At 34.0% G+C, this 26,453-nt stretch overlaps 1 protein-coding gene across 3 annotated transcripts; it reads left to right on the top strand.

Moving 5' to 3' along the window:
- On the top strand, nt 1,355-25,136 carry LOC109828167. Of its 3 annotated transcripts, XM_020395199.1 has the most exons (7): nt 1,360-1,699; nt 1,782-1,987; nt 16,243-16,386; nt 19,409-19,623; nt 19,707-19,965; nt 24,439-24,611; nt 24,768-25,136. In XM_020395199.1, exons 1-6 carry the CDS (start codon nt 1,498-1,500, stop codon nt 24,565-24,567), a joined length of 1,155 nt encoding a protein of 384 aa, XP_020250788.1. In that variant the 5' UTR covers nt 1,360-1,497; the 3' UTR covers nt 24,568-24,611; nt 24,768-25,136. The 3 variants fall into 3 exon arrangements, with proteins under 3 accessions (XP_020250795.1, XP_020250802.1, XP_020250788.1); XM_020395206.1 differs by lacking the exon at nt 24,768-25,136 and having other exon boundaries at nt 1,355-1,699; nt 22,356-24,555; XM_020395213.1 differs by lacking the exons at nt 24,439-24,611; nt 24,768-25,136 and adding an exon at nt 20,063-21,145 and having other exon boundaries at nt 1,355-1,699.

Raw genomic sequence — 26,453 nt, 5'->3', positions numbered from 1 at the left:
TTTCTAAGCTCAATCTTATGGAAGATGTTGCAAATAAATCAAACAAAGATTGTTTATAACCGTTATAAACTTTCATGCACAACTTTGTGATTCGATTACGTTTCGGAACCTTGTGGTTTGGATGATAGAGTTCACATATTGTAAAAAGAACTCACGTGTGACCAAGTTAAATGGGTACTCATGAACAATTATGGCTCATGCAGGCAACATTTGACTCTTCTTATTGTCAAAATGATAATTACTTAATATGCAAGTCCCATCTTTATTTTTCATAGTATCTTGGACCTATTGTTGACGAATATTGGGTCTTTTCTTTTTGGAGCATATAACAATGTGATTTTTAAGGTGTGTAGCATCCCTAAAACTACTTTCATCACTTTCAAATGGGCAACGTTAACATTTTGCTCGTGACTTTTGTTTCAATCTCTTTTCCATCAACAATTTTCCTTTTAATTTTATTAAATTTGTCAAAATCTAACCCTATAGCAGAAGCTAACTTTTTTTTCCTCTCAGGCTTCTCATTAATTTTATTTGAAGATTCTTTTCAGTAACGGTTCAGTGAGGGGTTCAGTGGCGGGTTTAACTGTGGGTTCCTCATTAGAAGCTTGAATTAAGGGATCAAGAATGATTTCTGATATCTATGAATAAAATTAAAAAACTTAATAAAAAAATCCTAACCCTAAGCACAAAACAAAAAAGATAAGAAATATTGAAAGAGTTTAGGGCTAGTGAGTTAGATTTTTTTACCAATCAAATTAGGGTTTCAAGTTTGCTCTGTTGATTGATGATGGTTGAGGAGGAGGAGAGCCAGAGATTGTTGGTGAGTACCGAGTGGTGGAGAGACAACCGAGTGGTGGAGGAGGGCTCGATGACTGTGATTTGGGGAAAAGCGAGGCGAGGATTGGTGAGCGTCGAGTGGTGGAGAGACAATTGAGGAGAGTCGATTGGAGGAGAGACGAGAGGAGGAACGATCCGTGGCAGAGCGGCGAGCAAACTTGCGATGAGAGATAGGCGAGCGGAGGAGCGGAGAAAAAGTTTGAGAACAAGATCTAACATGTGCTCTCTGTAATTAAATTGTAGTGTACCTTTGAAATGGGTCAGTCGGGTTTAGAATTTCATATGCAACTCAAACCAATTTACATATTATAAAAGATTCGGATATCCGAGCCGTATCCGATATTTGGATCCGATATCCGGATCTGAAACCGTATCCGGATAATTTTCCATATCCATATCCGTATCCGGCCGGGTGTGTTTGGGATAGGGTTCAGATCGGTTCGGATATATGGGACCAGATAACATCCATTCCTAAACGGGTATGTTGCGGGCACGGGTCGGCCTCTTATCGGCGACGGGTCTTCGTTATTTCGTCGCTCCTGGGCTTCAAGCGTAAATCTCTCGCTGCACTCTTCTTCAGTTCATCATCTCCGGAGCCCTTCTAAATTTTCTATTAAAAAAAAAGAAAAAAGAAAAAAGAAAAAGGAAAACCAAATCGCCATGGCGCTCTCTAAATCATGGCGAACTCGCTATCTCTTCTACGCCTCTCTCATCCTCATCATCCCTTTCCTCCTCTCAGTACTCGACCTCCATCGCGATGGGATCTCCGACGGCCCGAAGCGAAAGATCCCAAAGAAATCGGATCACCTCATCCTCGGCCCCGCCGCAGGGCAGGGCTTGCCTAATCGCCTCCAATGCAAAGGTAATTGACTCGATAAAAGTTTCAGTAATGGTGATAGATCTAGGGTTCAGCGCTTTTAAAAGCGCGATGCCGTTTATTTCAGGGCTTAAAGCTGTGAACATGGATGATGCTTCGAGATCGCGAGGAGCGATTAGTGGAAGTGATGCCGTTTCCTTTGTCACTGTTTTTACTGTCTACAATGGCAGTGTGAGATCGGAACCGACTAGTTTGGTGACGGTCGGTAATGTTTCATATAGCAAAGAAGAGAGATCTTTGGCGATACTTCATACTTTTGTGGACTTCATACAGGTACTTGAATTGGTTTTTGCAGTGTGTTCTTGTGAACTGTGAGAGTACTTTATGATAGTTGACCTAGTGACTTGCAGTTGCAAGTGGTTAACCGATTTGCATCCTATACTGTACTAGGATGTAACTTACAAGTAGATCAAGGTTTATGTTTCTTTTGTTATTATGTAGATTATAAATTGAAAAGCCGTTCTTTTTGAAGTAAATACATAAACAACCCTTTAAATTTAATTTTGGACCAGGTATTGAGTAAGAAAAAAAAATCCATCCATGTCCGACGGGTTACAGGAAGCTGATCTGAAATGTGTGATATATGTCCAAGAAGTGTACAACTAGTGGTTTAAATTAAAAAAGTATATTTTAAAAAATTGAGTACGTGTCTTAATACATATTTGTGTTATTGTGTATATTCAAGGATTGTCCAAGGAGTGTTGGTGACCTGTACGATAAGAAATCTGTTGGGTATGGGTATGTCGTCATGATGGAAGTACCCATGAAATATAGATTCTACCTTTTCTCAAGGAACCAAGTCATCTAGGGTTTTCATATACTTCAAATGAAAGTTTGTCGAAACTCTAAATTACTTTCTGTAGCTATATTATGTAAAATTTCTCTCGTTATCTCACAAGTTAATGTGTCAGGTCAGTTCTATTAATGGATCAGGTCCTCTAGTTGCTCTAGTCTTTCTTATTTATTTCATTAGAACCACCGCCATTTTACTCCAGTATACATGGTGTTAGTAATGAGCGACGCACAATGCAAGGCGCAAAGTATCTTTAGGCACACATGTGCAAGGTGCAACGCGATGCACGTGCCCGAGTGATGTGAGTAGCATATTGGACACATTATTTTTTAAGATAGATAATCAAGCACGAAAGAACATGTTTAGGAATTCACATAAAAATATACCAGGGTAAATAATATCTTATTACCAAATCACAATGCAAGGTCTTAACCTAATGCTAACACATCCAACATAGTAGCAAAGTCCATAATTTTTCAAATCAAATGTGAAATCAAGGCTAATATCCAGCAGATGATTAGTTATAGTCATTTATTGAAGGCTACTAAAAAGGCCCAATGAATATATTTTGCTTTTTGTGATATGGGTTATCGAGTATAAATACTCGATTGAAATGTTAAGGAACAAAAATATACGAGGCTATGTACTACATGCACCCTGCACAAAGTTAGAATGCGTGTGAAGAACAAAAGGCACTACTGCATCAGATGTGGGGCGCTTCGCCTCCGTCCTGCATAGCAAGACGCAGTGGGGTGAGCGGCACCTCGATTTTAATCACATTAAATCATTAACACTTTAAGACATGCTAAACTCCATTTAGTCACTTATCTCCACTGCATTGATTCCGGCAGATGAAGAATACCTATTGAGCATTTGATACTTAGCACTGAGAACTTAGCTTCGTACTTGATCTTCAAAGTCATTTCCGCTAGTTGAACTTAGCTTCGTACTTCATCTTCAAAGTCATTTCCGCTAGCTGCTTTTGCAACTCATTTATCTTTTAGAAGCTCTATAGTCATCAACTGAAGATCTCATGCTTTATCTTCAAAGTCTCTTTATGTGCATATGGTCAAGGCGCGCAATGCTATGCACGCGCCCCATTGAAGCGAGGCGTAGTTCGTACGCATAATTTTTTAACATAGAGAATCAAACACGGAATAACATGTTTATGAATTTTTACTGAAAATATATTAAGATAAATAATATTTACTATCAAACCAGAAAATAAGATCTTAATTCACAATGTTAACACACTTAACATAATAGCGATGTTCATAATTTTACTAATCAATAGTCAAATTAAGATTAATATTGAAGCAAAATTAAACAAGAAAGAGTTCGGGTCCTCAATCAGGCTTGCTAAAATGGTCTAATAGGCTTATTTTTCTTTTTTGGGATATGGGTTATTGGGTATAAAGACGCAATTGAAATGTTAAAAAACAAAAATATACAAGGTTATGCTTGCTATATGCCATATGCAAGACGCCTTCACAAGGGGCAGTTGCGAAGCACCAAAAGGCGATTGCCTTGCGATGCAAGGCCCATGTAGCTACAACTCCATGACTTTACTTTTTATGTTGAGTCCAATTAAAGAAAATACATGCTTCATTTTTGGGAACTCTAGTACAACTGCTGCCCTTATCAATTGTTTAGTTTGAACTACTCCTTGCAGCTAGAAAACCACGTAACACCTTGACTTCATCTTAGAAATTTGAGACGACTTTCAAGTTAAGCAATTTGAAGAGGACCTTTTTCCTAAACAAACGAAATCAAAATTGACTGTCAAAATTCAGTTTTTTTTTAATTTTTTGGTGAAATACATCTGATTCAACAATACCAAATTTAACAAATTTCGTTATCGAATCACATATCTATCCTATATAATAACATTTGTGAGAAGTATGATGCAAAGGAAGATACTATTCAGAGTTGGATGATAGTTCACAAGTGAGTTCTCTCTAGTCTATAGTTTATAAAAGTAAGAAGTTTGACGAAGATAAAATGATTTGAGCAGATTAAATGAGTCCAATTTGTAACACTAGGAGTAGTTTGGAGTTAAATGAAGTTCACATATTTTTCATAATGACATAAGATATGTTAGCATTTTCAAGAGAGTTTTATAGAGATAGCTCAGTGGTTTTAATCAACTCTAATTGTAATGCTGGTTTAGTGAAAAACATGTAATGTAAAATTTCCTTATTGAATTTTAGTCAGAAAAGATTGCATATTAGACATGTAAGAGCCATTTTGGGCTTAAATAAACATTAAGAAAGGATTTCTTGAACATATGTTGGCTATTTAGTACAACCTACATACTTCCAAAACATTTAACTGCTTAGCATAGCAGCTCTCTGGGTGGTAGCCTTCTTCTTCAGCCAGATCTAATCACAATGCTTCTTTCTGTTCTTCCTGTGCTGAGTAAGCGCCATCCTCGAGGCAAGCTAGCAATCTGGCTGCGCACATTTGAATGGGAAAAGCTCATTGAGGGTTCACTTGACTGGTTTTCATCCTTTTTCAGTGCTCTTCGGGAGCTGAACTTGAGTAATTAGGTTGAGGACGAGATTCTTAATCCTCTCTGGAACAAACATCATCTCTTTGTTTGTAAGCAGCACCAATTTTTTAGATCGAAGGGGTTATTAAAAGAGGTAATTTAGGGTTTTCTCTGCTATTCAGTGGAATTTATAGGTACATTGCTTTAGAGTTTTTAGCCATTAGCCCCTCAATGTTCAACAATTTTTCGTTCTCGGAAACTTCACCAATTTAGATTTCACCCATGTTCAGTGTAAAAAAATGTAATTTAGCTCCATTAGCTTGTAGCCTTGTATAAAGGAAGACATTTGATTATACATTTGAATGTGATTTTTTTGGTTTAAGATCAAAATGTATTGATGTGACTTTTAAAGTTTTAGTTAGTTTCTATTTCTAATGGTGATAGCATGCCAACTAATTTCTAATCGTCTTAGGGTGTTTATACTTGTTTGCATCTCTGTGTCTTGGTATCCCTAAAATTTACTTTTTAAGGAATCTCCATGTTGTTTTCTTGGTGTCAGAACATCAATCTCCCATGTCCATTCTTTCTTGATGCAAATGTGAACATTTATTTATATTTGTACAACTTTGTCTTATTAATTTTTTGCACTCTGGTGTGATTGCATTCTTTCCTTGGTAGTACATCTACAGGTCTACCATGAAGTTTGAGAATGATCAAAATAGTGGAATATTCCTTTTCCCTGAGGCAACTCCTTTTTTTTCTCATAGTTCACTTATGGTGTAGTGTGCTTTTGAAATTGCTAGTATGTTGACATGTCATGTATGCCAAAGATAAGTATACTTCTGTACTTGTTACTCATGTTCATGCTTGTAGGGAACTGATGTGTTAGATAACATGGGAGGAATTCTTCATTTGAGAGTAGAGTAACAACCTTGACAATTGCTGGTTGTAAAGTTTAGTTTGTTTTGTAAAATAAGTTGGCATGAAATATCCATATCAAGAGGAAAAAAAAGAGATAGTTTCATAAGATGAAATACATTTATGTTGCATTTGGGAAATGTAATTTGGATTTCGAAGGTAGATTTAAAGTTAAGCGCTTTTAACTCTAGGAGATCCATGATTCGATAAATCCCTTGGTTGATCTTTTTATTAAATCAAAGGAAATCTAGTGTTTGGGTACACTTTATTATACATGAATTTGGATTTGAAGTAGGTGTTTTGCGAAATTTTACTCTTTGAACAACTCTTCTTTAAATTAGATTAAATAGTAAAAACAATACATGTGACATAAGTTGTAGCAAGTAGCAACTCAAAAGCAATAAAGAATGATAACAATTAAACTTTGGTAACTATACGCTTCAAAGTTCACATGGCAACATGCTAGTTGACAACATATATACTTCATTTCTATAATACTTTAACCTATAGAAGTCTTATAATTCATGAACCCTAACTTAACTCATGAACATAATCTATTGAAGATTTTCCTTTATTTTTCTTTTTATTGTTGAGGACAATAAAGTGTGAACTTAAAGAAATCATTCAACAACAAAAACAAACGCAAATGTTGCTTTAACCATATATTTTCACAACATACAAATCTTCCCTTAAAAAAATGGAGATCCTCTAGAGCATAATAAATCACATGCTAAATTGAATTGAAAGTCAATACAATCAATGAACAAAATGTAAACTGAATATAGCTTTAAATGAACTAACACTCAACATTCACTGCAAAGAACTAAGAGCTCATTTTAAACATCATGATCGTGATTCAATTCATTAAGACAAAGAAAAGAAAAGTTAAAAAATTCACAAAGAAAATTGGTAATCCCACGTTGCTCCGTTCAATGTAGATTCCATAAATAATGCATGTAATATGGGTAATACAATGCAATAAAATGCAATAGCACACAAGATTTAAGAGCAAAATATTCGTCACATAAAATAACTAAATATATGTTTTTTTGGTCCCTATAGCATTGATTATAACTAGCCACAACCTTCTCATCAACACAAAAAGTTTGGCATACAATCCTTAAAAGAAGCTCTAGGCTACAACGTAAGCTTTCATTTAAAACATAACATACTATAGGATAGCATATAAGCTTGCTTTCCTATTGCGATAAGCCAAAATAACTCCAGTATAGACTGAAAAATCAAAACTATATCTCAGATCCTCCCATTTTATTCTTTAGTATTCGCCCCTTTGTTTCTCTTGTTCAAGAGGGTTTTCTGAAGTTAACTCTTTTGATAAACCAGCCTCATTCATAAGCAACAAACAATATAAGCTATTGCATTTTAAGCAAACATTACAAGAGATTAAAAAAATACTACAAATAAGAAATACATCAACTTCTTTCAAAAGAATAACATCTAATTGATTACTCTCACTTGCTTCATTTGAGAGGCATATGAAGATTATCAGTTTTGAAGATTATCAATCTTATTGAATCAACAATGAACAAATAGCAGTTGTTGTATGGAGTACTGTTTGAACTAGTTTTAGTATTGCCAATTTCTCCCCTATTAAATGGAAACTGTGGCATGCACAAGCTTCTAACTTTGTAAATTTTACCTTATTCTAAGATAAATGTGAAGAAAATATACAATATTTGTAGATGTTATTGATAAGGACATGATTATCATACTCAGAAAAAAGGGACTAAACCTCAAAAGTTCACCTTTCAACATTCCCAATTAGGGGTGGAAATGAACCAAATAATTAATAAATGGTTCGATAATTGTTCGAATAACTCTTCGGTCATATTCAATTCGATAGTTCATTTATCACTAAACAAATATTTTTTACTATTCGAGTTTATTAGCGAATAGAATTTAACCAGATGTATATTCGATTTGTTTGTCTATTAAATATTCGTTTAAAATTTGATCATAGCTTATTATTTGTATTATTGCACATATGATATCATATTTTTAACCCACTTACCATTTCTACTTAAGTTTTATATATAGATTTTAAGACTTAAATAATCTTAAATCTGTTTTCTAATTAAAATTTTGATTTAAATATATATACATCATATATTATAAAGAAATAATTTTTATTTATGAATTTTAATACTATTTGAAAATCAAACTCTTTAGCGAAATAAATATACTTTGATATTCGATAAGTATTCGTGAATATTCATGAATATTTATCAAATACCAAGTATTCGAGTTCGAATTCGAAAAACTAGATATATGAATATTAGAGCCCACATTTGAATTTGATAATTTTAAACAAATACAAATATGAACACCTTAGTATTCGATTCGATTCGATCATTTATCACCCCTATTCCCAATAGCTATTGTTTACAATTGAAATATTTTATATCACATCTTTATGAATGCCTTTAACCATATAAATAAATCTTTCAAAGCAGATTAAGTTGTTCACCCAATTCATTCAAGTTGGCTAAAAGTGACACAACAAAGAAAACATGATTTAATTTCACATTAGAAAGTTTCATAACCAGAGGATCAAAAATATAAAAAATACTTTATTTGATCGTACATTAATAGTAAGTTGATGAAGCTCCATTTGCATTCCATACTTAAAATCTATTCGTTGATAAATAAAACAAAATGTATTATATTTAGCCAAACCATAGAGTACCAACACATGGTCTAGTTTAATATTCAAAACAAAAGGGTAAATTGATATAGCACCACAATCTTTAGGCTATAAACATCGCTAATATAAATAAGTTTAATGAGAAAGGAATATATACTCTCTCACCTTTGATATTCATTGCAAGCTAAATGTGCCCCGCCCCTGAGGCCTCAGTTGCCTCCTGTAATACAATCATATTATAGCTTTTGAAACTCATGATTTAACCAACTATTCAATTTTAAAGGAATATTGAATTTAAATATTCTTTATTTCACTAAGGAATTTGCTTATTCTTAATCATCCTCTTCCCTTCTCTTACTAATTAGAAGAAAATAATTTTTAGATGATTAACTTCATAACATTTTCATCTCTTCTCTCTCTTAAAAAATCTATCCAAACTCACCGTTAAGGCATTTAAAGACCCTAAAAACTGGTTTTTTAGCTTACCGTTAAAGCAAAAAACACAGAGTGGTGTTGGACATAAGCAGATATGTGCAAACTTCCACATAAACTGAGAACAACATAAAGAGCATATAGCTCTTTCCCAAGATTAGCATGTGACAATTCCTCTTTATTCTCTAACAACTTTCTAATCAGCGATTCATTTTTCCTTTTAAGGAAGTTACTGAGATGAAACAAACCAGAAATTTAAAATTCAATCAATACAAACCTAGAACAGCTCTAAACCAAATAAACATACTAAGCATCAACACATAAATTCAACAATGGTAGCTTACTCTTTCTGTTGGTAGTGCTAGGGCTTTTTGTGTCCAACTAATAGGGCAAATTTACGTGCAGCCTGTGAGTAGAGAATTTAAAATTTTGAGAGGAACATATCAAAATTATAAAAGAGGCAAAACTCAAAGATGATAACACATATACCTTTGATGACATGCTGCTTCCATGGAATGTTCAAGTCAATAGCTTTTCTAGCATTTTCTTTTTCATCAAAACATGAAGGTTTTTAAACCTGAATGAGAAATTATTTTGAGATTAATCATAACTATTATACAAAATCACAGCGAAATAGAAATACCAAATAATATGATTACAAAATTGAATAGTAAAACTTTCATTATTCTACAATCAGTTTAAATTCATAGGGTGCTAGTCAAAATTTAGTATAGATGAGTACTACTGCATTGTTCTCGTGAAAGTAAAGAATAAAAAAGAATCTAATACATATTAAGCAAAATGAAATAACTTCAAACATCTCTTGAACTTGAGGAGCATTACACCAAATGTAAAATCTTTTAACCCTAATCAGCTGCTATTATTCCCACAAGATGAAAATAAGTAATGCAACTGCTACCACTAGGGCTGTATAAGCACCCAATATGTAGTTACCCAACCTAGTCTCGAGCTGAACATGGTCGGGATTTTTATCCCATCAACTTATGAATATGTCGAGGCTTAAAGATAGACCTATTTATAAAAAGCATGTAGGGTCTGGGTATCACTTTCATGGATACGACTAGGTGATTGATCCAATAATACCCATTAGATTACATTGTAATATTCACAAAATAGAATTAAATGGGTAGAACATCTTAGTACTTAATGTGCAAATACCCTTATGCCCGATTTTCAGGCTTCTCGAAAATCGGGCATCGCTACAAACTAAAAGTTGTTCCTTCTTTTTTCCTAATTCTCTATCCAATGTTGCATTATCATCTTTCATTCCTTCTACTTTTCCATCCACGTCCATAATATTACACGATAAGTACTTAATACATAAGATAGCTTGTATTTGGCTACAACAAACAGAAAACTACTCATCTTTCATTCCTTCTAGTTTTCCATCCACCTCTATCTCCCGTGTCCCTCTTGCCTAACGCCTAGTCCATTATTGAGTAAGAAACTGTTTTCAACAGAATATTCACTATTATTATAAAATTTTATAACTAAGTCATTCAGGGTATCCCGATCTATTGTTTAATGTGGGAAAAGAAGAGAACTCGTGCTATGTATGATGTCTTGAAAAAAAACATAAAATATGAATCACTAGTACCTACTGTTGGTGCTCAGTGGCAGCAAGTGATAATTTTAGAGTGTTAGACCCATGTACATGATATTGAGACAATTTGAAGTTTGATTATATGAGGACTTGAGAATGAAAAAAAGCACATGCCTTTGTTCAAAATTTAGAGACTCATAAACTAACTTAGTGGATATTGGAGTTCAACATACAGCTCTACTTGAATGTATCTGGATTTGCTTGGGTATTTGAATTTGCTTTGTTGATCAACTCATTTATTGTTGTAGGGTTCATATTTAGACATACAATAATAAATGTCCTACTTAGATCTCATGTCCATCATGAACCAGGGCCCATACCATCTAACATGATATAATAGTATCTAGACCTAACCTGTCCATAATGGTGCTAGTGATTGCTATCCACCTTTCTTATTTCTATCATCATTGAGTGACAAAATTGTCAAAGTTACCATCACCATGAGTGAACAACACTGAAAACACCACAATCTAATTAATGTATTATTTCCCAGTATTATCTACATCTCCTATTTAGATGAGAACTTCAAAAATGATTTAGTGCCTCCTTTGTTCTTAACATTATCTACATCAATATAAAATTACTGATCATGAAGATGTTAGAAAAGAAGTTTTCGGAGTATCTGCCATAATCTTACCCCTACGAGATGTTCCATAAATTGCTTATTAATGTGAAACATACAAACTTTACCCATCGCTAGCCCTCCCTCATCTATTTGTCATTCTGTCTATTTATCCATTAATGTAACCAATCCACTATATATATGTCTATTCCTCTATTTCCACACATTAGGGGACATATCCATAATTTTTTCTATGGGGAACATATGCAACTATATTAATAACTAATAAAATATGGGTTTTTTATATTAGTCCCTTAAATTTATCATATATTAAAATTAGTCCCTCAAATAATTAAAATTGCTATTAGGTCCCCAATTCTTCTTTTATTTTGAAATTAGTCCATCAAGTTACTTAAATTGCGTTAGATTCCCTAATTTCAAGCCATTTAGTAGAAGTAGCAATTAAATGGATTGATTTGAAATAACTTATGAGCGTTGAGGTCATTGAAGGACCTAATATCAATCTGAATGATTTGAGGGACTAATTCCCTTTAATTTCTATTATACTCCTTACTAGAGGGGATATTTTGAAAAAAAAATATTTGAGGGACCTAATAGCAATTTTAGTGATCTAAGGGGCTAATTTTATAATAGCTTAAGAATTGAGGGATTTAATAGTAATATCAATGATTTGAGTGACTACTTAAGAGACTAATATTGGAAAATTCTAAAATACACAGTATAAATGTATCAATAGAAAAACTTATTTAGATAATGATCACAAGAATGTCAATACATTTATCTAGATTATTGAGTTGAATTGAATAATGCTTGCTTTTGGATGGATGAACCTTGCGGAGTTGAAATGAACGTATATGATCTAGTTGATTTGGGGACACCTATAAAATTCTATGGGTCACCTTTTAAAATTGTGGTAAAATTTTAAAAGTTCAGCATGTGTGTGGAAACATGTGTCCCTCTACCCTCTCCTCGGATTCATCTTTGCATACACATATATAAGGGCAAACACCCTTTCTTAGAGAAGCAAGATTGATATATAAAAGATACCAATAAGTGTCAATTATGAGATATAGACAACTTTTCAGTAATTCTTGCACCATTTCATATAGTAAGGTCAAATAAGTACGTACAATGAGATATGCATGTTTAAGATAGAGATTCCCCAAATTTTTTCTAAAATTAAAATCATTTATCATCATTTCAATCAACCATTATTTATTACTAACTAGTATAGTGTATGTGCCTTGCACGTAGACAAACTTGAATATTTACAATGCACTCAATTATAATTATATTAACTAATGTACTCTATACTATCTTTACCTTAGTAACATTAGGTTTCTATTATTAAGCTTCATTTGTTTTTTGTTTTTGAACTATTATCCTACTTTTTTTTAAAATTAACGGATAGAAGGGTCTTTCATTTCTAAAAAAATAAATGAATCACATAATGACAGTGAATTGTTTAGATTATTATATACATATATATCTAATACTATTATAAAAATGTGTTGTCATGTTAAAATAATTTATAAACTTACTAATTAGAATTATAAATAATTTAAATATGTTTTTTTATTGTAGTTGTTAAAATTTAAATGTGTAACAATGAATTAGGATAAATGTCATTTTTTGAGTAATGATTTCCTTTCCACCTAAGCTCTATGAAACATAGCACCAACCAAGTTATTTGGTCAATAAATAGTAATTTTCTCCCACCAAATGAACATGAAGTACATAGTTATTCATGCATAACTAAAAAGTATACAACTCACTCTCACAACAATACTTTACATTTCTAGTCACACTATTACATAATACTGGATCTCCCTAACAAAATCACCAAGAAAATATCACAATTTCTCTCTACTACATCAAATTATATAAACTTGAAGCTCATCATAAAATCAAACATATCAGACCATAATAATGATTGGATCCACCTTTGAAATTACACCAACCAATTCTAGATTTATAAAAATGAAAGTAAACAGACACATTTATCTTTCTTTACTTCCTTTCTTTACTGTTCACCAGGGCAAAAAGTAAAATTGGCCAGGACTGTGGTGGCTAGTTGTGAAGGTCAGGAGGTGGAAGTCGTCGTTGATGGAGTTTGAAGGAGGCCAAGGAGTATGAGAGAGATAGAGAGGGAGAGAGAGTAAGAGGTTACACTTTGAGAGGATGTAGCTTGATTGTTTGATTGAGAATGTGAATTAAGTTGTATAATCATCGGATATTATATAGGAAATGATCCTAGAGAGGTTAGGGATATGAATGGTTAGAGTTTAATTTGTAGTTAGTAGAGCTATTAAATTGATGATGATATTTAATTGGCAGTTACGATAAGAATTTGAAGCTATTGCATAGTAGGCTATGTTGTTACATAGTATTATTATTATTACTACTACATAGTATTATTATATTGAGTTATTATTATATAATAATAGAGAAGAAGTTTAATTGAATTAATTTTTCTAATGGTAGTGAATGCAAATTGGAGGTGCATTTATTACATGGTGGTTATGAGAAAGATTTGAAGGGGTATGGTTTATGTATGTATATATTTTATGTATTCATATATGTGTTTTTGTGTATGCATGTATGTGTTTTAGCATGACTTGGAGGGTATTTTTGAAAAAAAATATTTTAACATGGCAACACACTTTTATAATAGTATTAGATAAGATAATCAAACATTATTTATTACTAATAAGATAATTAAACCCCGTAAACAAATTCCAGTAAAAACCCATCAAAATTACCAAATTCTTTTACACTAATAAGAAACATACTGGGAGTNGTGATGAGGTTTAGAGGGGGGAGAGAGGCGCTCATCTAGAGGGAAGAGAGAGATTAGCGTTAGAGACAAGAGAAAAAAAAGATGAGAGTACCTGCGATCATAATTCTGAGAGCACAGAGACAAAAACCCTAGTGAGACAGAAAGGAGAGTCGGAGTCGGGGATTTGATAAATACCATGGGTTCGACTAAGATTTGAAATTCATAGTTTTGGGCCTTGAAGTTCATAATGTAGAATTATTTTATTTGAAATTTAAGTTCAAACTAGAGCAGTAGGTCTTAAGTTTCCAAATAGACCCTTAGGTAATTTGCTTGGACTTAATGACCGCACATGTTGGTCTTAAGTTGGCGTATACGAGGGTGTTTCTCTATTTCTCATCGACTGAGATTATTAATTGCAGCTTCAAAAATACAACAACAAAAGTTTTTATCCTAAATATTTGGGGCTGGTTATAAGGATCCTGTTATACCATTTAGTTTTGTTGAAGGCTATGTGCTCCACTGAGTTCAGTATTATCATATCCTTCTAAACAGTGTCTACTTAGGCGCACTTTTTGTTCTTTCTCCACTAATTATAATCTTATGGCTCATCCTAATTGGTGCATCAAATGGCCTCCGTTGCACATGACTCAAATGATTCTCTCATTTTATCCTCTACAGGAGCAGGGCAACTTCCCATTTATTATGAGTGCACTTATTTCTTATCCTATTCCTTAGTGTATGTCCACTCATCCACCATAACAGTCTCATTTGTACTACACCCATTTTTTACACATGTTTTAATTGCCCAACATTTTGATCCAAAAAACATCATGGGTCTTAAAATTGTCTTATAGAATTTTCCCTTTAACTCTGCTTACTTTTTTCTATACACACTGAAGCAATTTCTCCATATGTTTATTTACCATTGCTCAGTAGTTGATAATCTTCTTTTGCTGCTAAATGTATTTAATTCAGGGCCCTTAGACTAAAAAGCTCCTCTTTTATTAAATGAAAATTGTCTTTGTTGCAATTTGAAATTCCAAACAGTGGGACTTAGTCTGGATTTAACAAAGGTGTAGTGATAAAAAGATATCTTTCTAGATAACTTGTATTATAAGTCTTGGAAATGTGTATTCACCAAAAAGCATCAACAGATACGAGACATAGTTCCAAGTTCCAACACAGACATAGTAAATCCTTGTAAAGTAGGACACAAGACACAGCAACATGATGTTAGAATGTATGGAGAGAGGGATGCATGCATAAACATGTCCATGCATCCAAAAGTATACTCATATTCTATATAATCATATTCCTAATTATATAGAACATGCAATGGATACATATTTGCTGAAATGTTAACTTTCATAGAGATTTATGACTACATAAAAGTCGGTTCTTCAATTTTCTGTAGAGCAGCTTACTGTAGTCCATATCTTGTATTAAAAAATGTATAAACCTAATATTATAGTTTTATACAAATCAATAGTTTGATGAGTTAAATATTCAAGCATTTTATGTGAACAAAGAAGCATATCTGAAGTTTAAAGCATGTGTTCAAAATTATATGATAAATACCTTAAGACTCCTAAACTAAATCTTTTTATTTAAGGGAACATTTGAGGAGTGTCTAGCGTGTGTTGGAGAAGTGTTCCAGGAAGTGTTAGTGTCCTTTTTGCCACGTGCCTAGCATCAGTATGGCTTTAGAACATAAGCGCCCAACCTCTTTGGGTTTTTGTTCTTCTGGCTTTTGTCAGAGACAAATTCAAGTCGTACAAAGTTGATTTGTCCCTTCTTCATTTAGGAGAATTTTTTAGGTTTTTGCTTATTGGCTGAATGAGCTTAATTCATGACCTAAGTTAAGGTTTTAATGAGCTGACCTATCAGGTTTACTTAATGTGAAACTTTCTCTTGCCTGAGGTCATCTTTTCTAAAAATTTGGAGCCAGCTTAGCATGTTAGCATCTTCTTCATTTATCTCATGCTCGATAGGTAGCACCATTTTGATGGTAAAAAGGATATATGCAACGATCATCAATTTAAGATTCATTTTGTTCCTTCCAATGAGGTGTTTGTTTTATTGAATCACATATTGAACGGGTCTTAGCATTCTTTCATCTACTTCTTTTAGACATTGAATTGTTCATATGGATACCATCTCAAGGACATTTTAACAGTGAAATAATTACATGTTTTTCTTTTCTGCTTGTTTAACTTCATTTTCTTAAATGTAGAATTCTGCAGGTGTCAATGCCAAAAAGCAGTGTGATCATATTGACTGATCCTGCTTCCCACTTTTCAGTGAAGAGAAATAGTGCATCATTGTTGCCTATAGAAGGAGACTATTCTCGGGGACGGCTGATGCTTCAGAGGATCAAATCTTACATTGTAAGATCACATTGACATAAATATGAATGGTATTCTAGTTAGTCTGTTTTCTGTTCTGCATGATGTTCTAGATGAGCAGTATGACCTAGTAGTATGTTGTTGCTGCAACTCTTGTACTCCTATTTAAAGGCCATCTATTTTTCTATGATTCTTAGAGGTCCTTGATGTAAACTGACATTGTCCTTTTTACAAGAGATCTTTTATTGCCAATTCAAGGTTTGCTTTCACGCCGTATGATTGTTATTCCTCGTCAATTGTTTGACAGCATGCCAAACAGTACTGTTGATTTCTGTATTTCATGCAGTTTCTTTTAGAGGATACTTATATCTCATCTATTCTCCTCACTGAATTTCCATTTTCACCCAATCATTCTTCCATTTTGTAGTTCTCAAATAAATTTATACTTGTCATTTATTTTTTCCCAGATTTTTATGATGTATTACTGGTTGATCTAAACTTCAATTTATTCAAACTAGAACTCCTCTGCACAAAATGAGTGTCTGACACAGTACATATTTAAGTTAAATTAAATAAACTCTATAGAGGGTCCAGCCGAGTTGGTAAGTTGTCTATGAGGTCCTTGGTTTGACTCTCTTGGGGAGCTGCCTATGAGTTGGAATACCCGAGGCCATGCGTTGGAGGTCCCCTTTAGCCACGCCGGGGGTTTACCCATGGTACAAAGGATCATGAGGAAGTTTTTTCATCAAACCATAAAAACAAAATAAATTTTATTTAATACCTTCGCTAATATATGTATATATAAACATTTTTACCAAAAAAACAAAATAAATTCTATTTGTCAAATTTATTTATTTCTTATTACATTATCTAAATATCTTTTGTATAGTAATTAACAAAAAATATTATTTAACAAAAAATATTACTTTACTTTTGTTTATTCTCAAAAGAGGCAAGAGTTAAAAAAAGCAGCCTCTTTTGATTTAGTTGGTAGTACAGTACTTAATTATATTGTGCTTACCTCTCGAGGCTCCGGATAGCATTCTTTCAAGATCTGGTTGTAAATCGAATCACGTTGCTTTTGAACAAATATGAAAAAAGTTTAACTGCTTTCTATGTAATTTCGTTTTCACATGAGTGGATGGAATGAGTAAACTGTACGAAAATAATTCATCTATACTACCATGTATATTAAATAAAGTAGATAAACATCTAGACTACCTTGCCAATGCTAGCCATGGCCAAGGCTCTGATGTGGCCACTGCTTTCTTGGCAGAAAGTCGGAGACCATGACATTCTTTGTTGGCTAATTGATTGGTTCTTCAAATTAATTTTGCTTAAAACGTGGATAAGGCTGTTTATTCACTTGCCTGCAAAATATGACGGTAACTGCCGTGTCAACGGAGTGGTTTTCATTTGAAGCGGTTTCCTCATTTTATTTTAATTTTCCAATTATGCCCCTTTCACAATTAAAAAAAGAATGTAAGTTAATGGGAAGAAAGAGATGTGAGTCATGGACCAAAGAATAGACCAAAAGCCAGGCTTTTCTTAAATATAGTAATAGATGTTTCTGTAGATTATTATTTTGTCCTACATAGTTTCTTTTTGTAACAGACTAACAGTAACAGTAGCATTGCAATTATTCTTGAAGGTCAGCTAAAATATTTATTTACCTTAGTTCTTATCTTTCAGCAATGATATTGTCATCTCGTTCTAGTTTTTAACTGGTAGAATGGCCAAAGTACTTATTTTTACAAGAAATTGGTGAAGTGAATTCAGGGAACTAGGGTTTTGAGGATTCAATTCCTGAGGAAGAAACACACATCGTTTGGTCTAGATGGGCCTACATCCATGGGATATCCATGCCCGAGATGTTCGCTATGGCCATGGATAAGAGCACATGCCATCTCTTTGAATCCTGATATTCCTCTAAGTCATGTTCCATATCTCATATGAGGTGTGAAGCTGAGAAGACTCTTACATTTGATTAAAACCCATCCTTGGAGAAGAATTCTCTCCTATTGGTTAAAACCATTGCTTATTGATAATAAACATCTTTCTGATTTTCTTCCGTGACCAGAGTGTTCACTCTTCCAAAATCTCTGAAGAACATATATGGCCTATTAATTAGAAGGAAAATATCAGTTTAGTATTCTTTATCCACAATGCACCTCTGGTTTTTCCTATGTTCAGTTAACCAAATTTAGCCAATCTTTCATCAAGCAAGCTCAGTAAGCTACATTTTCCAAAATCATGATAAAAATTGTTCAATTTAAATCAAAGTGCTTTTCACCAGTTTGCTCAAACCAAAACTTCAGATTGCTTGGCTGTATTCAGCAATCGTTTCTTTGTCAACAGTTTTTGATTTTCCACAATCTTGTGAATTTTCCAATCTCCCTTTCGATTGGATTCCATAGGACTTCCAGTACTTGAATATAGGACAATAGAACTAACAGATGACTAATATCACCTATATCTCCAAAAAGGGGGAAAAAGAGAAGAAAAGAAAAGAAATGTAAAGCTCTTGAACTATTGGATGAGACTTTGGTTCGCCATTTTTTGTTTTCGAATCTTTAACTTGTTTTCATATCCTGCCTTGCAACATCATCTTTGTAGTCCATAGAAATATGCATCATGTCCTCATCATCTTTAGCATCTTAAAGAAATTTATCATTTCAAACTGGTGCTGTGAACATGGATCTGAAGTGGGTTTTTTTTCTAATGCTTGCTATCTGCATGTACTCCTGCAATCTTGATAGTTTGGCGTTAAATAAACTATATTCATCATATGCTAATTTCTTTCGGCTTGTGTTCTTTTTCTTTGATTTGCAAGATTTAGGAAGCTGTTAATATGTTAAGTGTTCTGTGCTGACTTTCTTAGTATGTATATTCACATGTTTATATATGTCCCCTCTAAATGCCTTGAATTAGATTACTCATTCTTAACATCATGAATGGACATGTCTGTTTCATACCTGTACTAATATTATTTACAACTTACCCAAGTTTAATTCTGATGCCACTTTTGTGATGATATTTTTATTCACCTGCTAATGTCTTGCAGGTGTTTTTGCATAGTAGGCTTGAGCAGCTTCAGAAGGCAAAGTCAGTTAGTCATTATGTTTTCACTGATTCAGATGTTGCAGTAGTAGATGATCTTGGGCATATATTCCAAAAGTATCCACAATTCCACTTGGCTCTCACTTTCAGAAACAATAAAGAGCAGCCTCTGAATTCTGGTTTTATTGCAGTGAGGGGCACTCCAGATGGAATTCTTAAGTTAGTTCATCATGCTTCTTCCAGTAATGTGTTTTTTATGGTTTGAGGGGGATTAATATATAACTCATCGCTTTTGGTTCTAGGGCAAAGATCTTTCTACAAGAAGTCCTTGATGTGTATGTCTCAAAATATATGAAGGCTTCCCGCATGCTTGGAGATCAGTTAGCCCTTGCATCAGTTGTAAAGGCTCATTTACCATTTGTTGCAAAAAAATTTGGCAAGCCTGAAGCCTTTTCAAGTGAAGTCAATGGTGTGTCTGTACTTTTTCTGCCATGTGCTGTTTATAATTGGACTCCACCTGAGGGTGCTGGGCAATTTCATGGCATGCCATTGGATGTACAGGTAAGTGTTATCCAGGTCCTAAAAATGCATCTTAACGATTTACTATTTGATTTCATATGCATATTCGTGATACAAAGTAGCTTTATTAATTTCACAGGCACTTTCCAAAGTTGGATAGTCCATGGTATGCAAATTTATTGATCGATTGTTTGCCATGTCCAAACTCGTGCATGAAGGGAATTCCGTGAAGTTATAGTACAATTTATACTTTTCTCAACATAGCTATTCATATTGTTGGCTTATACATCTATTTTTCTCAGCATAGCTGTTCATATTGGTGAACTTCACAAGTGGGTGCTAAAGTACCCCTTAAGAAGAATAAAATTGTCATCTTCATTCCAAATTCAGTTGAAAAGGCCTCTCTATAATTTTTTATTGTATATATTTTCCAAAGTAAATTTGGAAAAAGGATTTGGACATGTTCATAAGTTTATGTTGGAGTTGTTGGTATCTAGATTGATAAGTGACCTTATTCTACAGTGCAGGACCAACCGGTTAAGCACGTTGAACAGAAATAACATTCTAGAATATGAATTCCAAATCAAAATCTTGTTTTAACTAAGCTACTCAATACATCTGACACATTCTCTCCTTTTTGCTAGTGCTGTTCCTTACCGCTACCATTGTTTGAATATACAAAATGGTTATGGAGTGTATGGATGTGGTCCAGAATTATCCAGCACCGAATTGCATCTATAGCTTTTGCAGATTTCTCAGCTGATATATATTATGTCCGTGTAATGAATGATACACTTAGGCCTAGTTTGGTATATGAGAATGAGTGGAAATGGAATGACAATACCACATCTCATTCCTATGTACCCAACATAACCTCTATTTGGAAGTTAGAATGCTCATGCCCTCTTCCCCTTCATTCTTACTTTATGCGGGAATGAGCATTCCCAATGAGATGATGGGGATGGGCCTTCCCATTTAATAGGAAATAAAAAGTACATAACTTTCAAATATGTTCATTCCCACTTCATTCTTTAAATTGCATCCAAACGTGAGAATGAAAATGAGTATTCCATTCTCACATTAATTCCATTCTATTCCTTGCTTCATTTCATTCTCACTTCATTCAATTCTCATGTACGGTCCTAGGTTGCACAGGTACGGGTACAGACACGTGTACAGGTACGGGGCACGGAAAATTTGTAAAAAAGTAGGGTACGGGGGCACGGCTAAACTCATTTGAAACTTTGACTTTATATTCCACATAAGCATAAAAAAGAATAAATAAATAAATAAATATGTACGTATATACATACATATACACTTACCTATTTAAATATGAGAACACATGTCTCTCATTCTTAACATTGCCATTAATTTTAAAGAAAAGACAAAAGCAAATAGTCAAGCACCCATGTGAATGGTGATGTCATGTTCCACTAACAAATTTAAAACTAAGGAAATAAGAGAGAGAGTTCTCTTCTTCCTTGCATCTAAACCCATTTTTCTTTGCTCCAAAACTCCCGTGTCCCCTCCGTTTGGGTGCGGAAACGTACCCAAACAGCACCCGACACGAGTACGGCACCAAAATTGTCGTTTCGGGGTATCATAGCATGTACCAAACAAGGCATTAGGAAGCGTATATACTAGACCTTTGCTTAATAGAATCTTCATTTGACATCTTTTATATAGAATTACCAATGTTGCAATAGAATGATGATTAGCAATGATGTGTCATCCAAATTCTTATCTGATTGGAGATCACTGCATTTAGAACTTTTCTCTGGTATTGCTCTTTTCTTTCATGTTGCCTAGGAGTAAAGCAGTTGGTGGTTTTAACCTGGGTTTTCTGGATGGCATTGGACATGGTTACTAGTTCACATGTTCAGAAAGAAGGTACAATAGCTGATGGTATGTATCGAGTGCACCACAAGTTTGTGCTAAAAAATTAGAGAGGCGCTTTTCATCGTATCCAACACACTTTTGTGGGTTGGTCCTGGTCCTTATATTGTCAATTTTTTTATTTAAAAATACTCCTCCCAGGTCACACACAATTTTAAAACCTCCAAATAATGTAACTGTTATTTAGTCTCCAAGTCTAATGAGTTTCTTCATGTTACTCCTGCTTAACATGTCCCCTTTAATTGGAGATTCCATTATACTTGTTAGAGATATATTTTCGCTCTATTGGAAGATTCAGAATATTCATTGCTTTTATTGGAAGATCTCATATTATATGTTAGCTTTAATAAACATGTCTAGATTCAGTGTGTTAGCTAATTATATTACCTCTCTATTTAGCACTTTCTTTTAGTATATGTTTACTTTTTTTAGAGTTTACTTTTATAGATATTCCACAAAGTGCGTAAGTATGGGCTTTGCCTCTTCTTCATAATCAATAAGAATATAAATTTACTCTCTTTGTTTTATTTCAGCATGGTATCAGAGCGAAGTTATCGATCCTATAGAGCTCTCTTCTTATTCTAGATCTCGGGACAGCCAAGGGGTTTTGCCGCAAGCATCGGCTATGTGCTTCCCCTCGGCAGCATTGACTTTAGTTGCCGCTTCGACACATTGATATTTTCTTTTTTCATCTATTTAAGATTTTCTGGTTTCAACCTTGCTGAATATCTTCGATAAAATTTGATTCAATCACCATCATCCTCTCTGTTGGTTGTTGTTTACGAAATCAATTACCCTCGCACCCGCCTAAGGAATTGCTGCCTTCAACATTGGTGTATTTTGTTCTGGTGGTTTGCATGCTTGGGGCTTGGATAGTTTGATAGGATTTTTGGCACTTGATTTTCTATTAGTGCTTGGTTTTCTATTTGATGAATTATTTGCAACAAGTTATTGTCTTCCTCGCAATCGATCGGCTGGTTGAGAACTTGAGATTGTATTTAAAATTTGCACTCACGCCCAACCAAGCGAGTATACCAACCAAAACCACTTGCTTTTGCAAGCTTTTGCAATTTGCACTCAAATCAAATCAACTTTTTATTGAGCCATTATATGTGGTGTGCTTGTCTCATTAACATAGTCTCATTCACATAACTAATGTCTTCTCGAACAAATCTCGTTTTTTTATATATCAGTGTTATTCTAGCACCTATATTGATCTCATCTTTGGTGCTCTTATGTACCTACTTTGTTTTCTTCGAATCTCAGCATAGTCTTCAACCAACATTGGAGTTTTGTACCGTGTATGGCACGGTCTTTTATTTCGCTTGCAAGAATCTTTTTATTTATGTTGCTCGCGAAGCATCGTTAACTTTTATTGCTCGCGAATCTTTTTTTGTCGTCATTTGCAGAGCCTTTATTTCTCTTGGTGTTGTTTTGGTCTTTAACCTATTGTTGATATGATCGTGTTCACTTCAATCACTTTTATGTTGATATGACCGATATACCATGAGGGGGATATTGTTCAAGTCTTTTTGTTTGGGCAAGCTATCATCAATTATTGATCTGACGAAGATACTATGAGTCTATGACAGAAAAGTTATTCAACTCTTTTTGGTACAATATTTGCTTCGTTAACCACTACGCTTCAGCTTTAGGAGGAATATTGGAAGATTCGGAAGATTCATTGCATCCCATGTTATTTGTTGGGTTTAATAAAGATGTCTAGATTCAATGTCGTAGTTAACTATAGTACCTCTCTATTTAGGACTTTTCTTTAGTATATATTTACTTTTCTTGTTAGAGTTTACTTTTGTAGATATTCCATAAAATGTATAAGTATGGGTTTTGCTTCTTCCTCATAATCAATGAGAATATAATTTTCCTCTGTTTCTTTTAGTTCAGCACCCTCTTCCCTCTCACCCAAAAAAAAAACTCTTTTCTACAACATCTCTTATATCCACCTATTCATACCTCCTTTCTCTTATGCCTTTGTGTTTAATCAATAAAATGAATTCCCAACTGTTTGATTTAAGCATGGCTATTGGAAAAGTTCTTTTTTTCTTTTATTTTTTTGATAACCAAGCCCGGAATCGAACCTAGGACCGTGGAAGCCATATTGGAACCTGCCAACCATTCAGGTTTCCCGCCATGGGCAAAAAAAGAACGAAAAGAAATTTTGAACATGGAGACAACAGGAAGGATATGGTTAAAATAGGAAGAAAGTCAAGCTCTATAAATTTTTAGGAATGGTTCATATTTAAAGAGCACATGCTAATTCAAGGGACTTATTTGAAAGAATATTTTGAAGGATTTAATCGCCAGTCATGTATTTGAGGCTCTTTTCGAAGTATAATGTATGATTTGAGGTACTTTTTAAATAAAAATTTGGCATTGAGCTTGGCTAATGAAATTGGCTTATGGAAAGTCCCATGTTCTAAAAGTTCTATGTTTTATGTTAAAAAAAGGGAACTCTTTTTTTTTTTGTGGTTCGGATATGTATTTGACTAATACCTTTTCAAGGATTAATCGAGTCAGCATGTTATAAATCAACTGTATTTTTTAGTCTCTTTCGGCATGGTTTTGTAACTCTTCATAACGCGTTGCAATCTTATTTAGGTTGTTCATTTCAAGGGATCGAGAAAACGACTAATGTTGGAATCTTGGAACTTTTACAATACAACATCCAAACTACCAGATATGCTGTGCCTTGTACTAAAGAGTGGAAGGACAAAGTATGACTTTTGATTCTTGTTATAAGTTGTATATTGCACGATGTACTCGCTTCACAGGTAAACATCAGTACCAGTAATTAATTTTCTCTAGATAAGGATGATTATGCATGCCATTTTGCACTTTACTTTTACCATACTGACATTTTATTATGGTAAGTTCCTTTGCTTTGTTATATGGTTGCGATTGATAATATACAACTGTTATTATCACAGGGTAGTTGATGGCAAATATCTTTTGGCTCATCAATCTGGGAGAGGAGATTATTAATTGAATTCTAACTGTATATTGGATGACAAAGATGAGTTTTGTTGCGCAATTATTGGGATATCCTTTGTCAACAAGACCAATTTAGTATGATGAACAAGGATGCAATGAAATCATTGATTATGGATTATGGTTTACTATCAGTTTGGTGAGTGTCATAGGTTTCATTCTTTCCTCGTGTAACCTTTTTTGAACTGAGCTTTGACAAGGCTCAAAGATGCTGTAAAGTGTCTTTTAATCTGAAGTTTCTTCGCTTGTAATTCCTTCTCTCTATTGTTGTTTGAGATGTTGAAATTCAGTGATTTTTTTTGGCTTGAGCTCTGGTGTTGCCGCCATGTCATTTTCTTCAGTTTCACTGATTACGTGCGAGAAGGGATATGCAGGGGGATTTGGAGTGTTTTGTCCATATGTTATTATCTTGAGTTATGAATTGTTAAATCGTGCATTGGCATTTCCCATTGAGAATCATTTGAGCTGAGAAATTGTTGGATTTGTTGCTTGGGGCATGTTTTGGCAACTTTGGATTATAGTCTTCTTGACTTATAATCCAGAATTAGATTACAAGCAAAGTGGATTATAAGTTGGAGTTTGATAAATTTAGTGGATTATAATCCATTTATAGTAGTATAATATTTGGCAAATGGGTGCTTTATAAGTCATTATTATTGTCAAAAAGGACGAAAAATATTTAGTGCGATTGGAGGGAGAGAGAGAGAGAGAGTGAGAGAGTGATTGGTCTTTTACTTGGTGAAATTTTGTGGCTTATGAGCTACCAAAAAATAAGCTAAGAGTGTCCTAGCTTATTTCTTGGATGGTTTATGAGCCAAAATAAGTTATTTGTCAAAATATCGAGAGCGGTTTATAACTCACTTTAACCACTTGCCAAACATGCTCTTAATAAGAATGACTAACAAGTCAGCTGCCCACACAGAAAATTATGTGAATTAGCGGCGGACTCGGTGCTTCTTAAAACCTGGTTATGTGACAGCGTGAAGAATTATTTCATCCGAAAGTTTAACTTGCTGCATTGTAGAGTAACAGCGCACACCGAAGCAATGACATAATTCATACGGATATCTGTCCTTCTGTAGGCTGGCACCTCAGTGTAATGGAGCGGAAGACAACAAGCAAATTACTAGCCGGCAACCAGTGAGAGCTTTCTAAGGAGAAATTGCTCCAAGAGACTGAAGGAGTTGCGATAAAACCGATGAGGGGCGGTGCTCATGCTTCCATCTAACATGAGGCTTTTGCCTCTTATGGTTAAATATGGTAGAAAAGGTCAACCCTCGCTGCTCAGCTGAATTAGGGAGTATCCAAATCTCATGTAGGTAGTCTCCTTTAAAACAATCCTAATAAGTTGGGATAGGTGGAGGACCGTTTGAAAAATTAACATTTTACATGTCACAGGGAGCTCAAAGTCAGATCCATCTTTAACGTTTATGTTACATTTAAAAAAAAAAACACTTAACCTAATCTACTTCTCTGTACAAATGGGAGAACCAACTTTTCACTATTCATGCTACAGTAAATATTACAGTAACATTTACTATAGCAGCATGAAACTGGGCGCTCTGCTTTTGGAAAATGTTACCGTAGCTCACATGGAAATACTGTAGCAGGGCAGAATATTGTTG

Source organism: Asparagus officinalis, chromosome 1, assembly GCF_001876935.1.
Source record: "Asparagus officinalis chromosome 1, Aspof.V1, whole genome shotgun sequence".
NCBI lineage: Eukaryota > Viridiplantae > Streptophyta > Magnoliopsida > Asparagales > Asparagaceae > Asparagus > Asparagus officinalis.
This window is presented reverse-complemented; position numbering and strand designations above follow the sequence as displayed.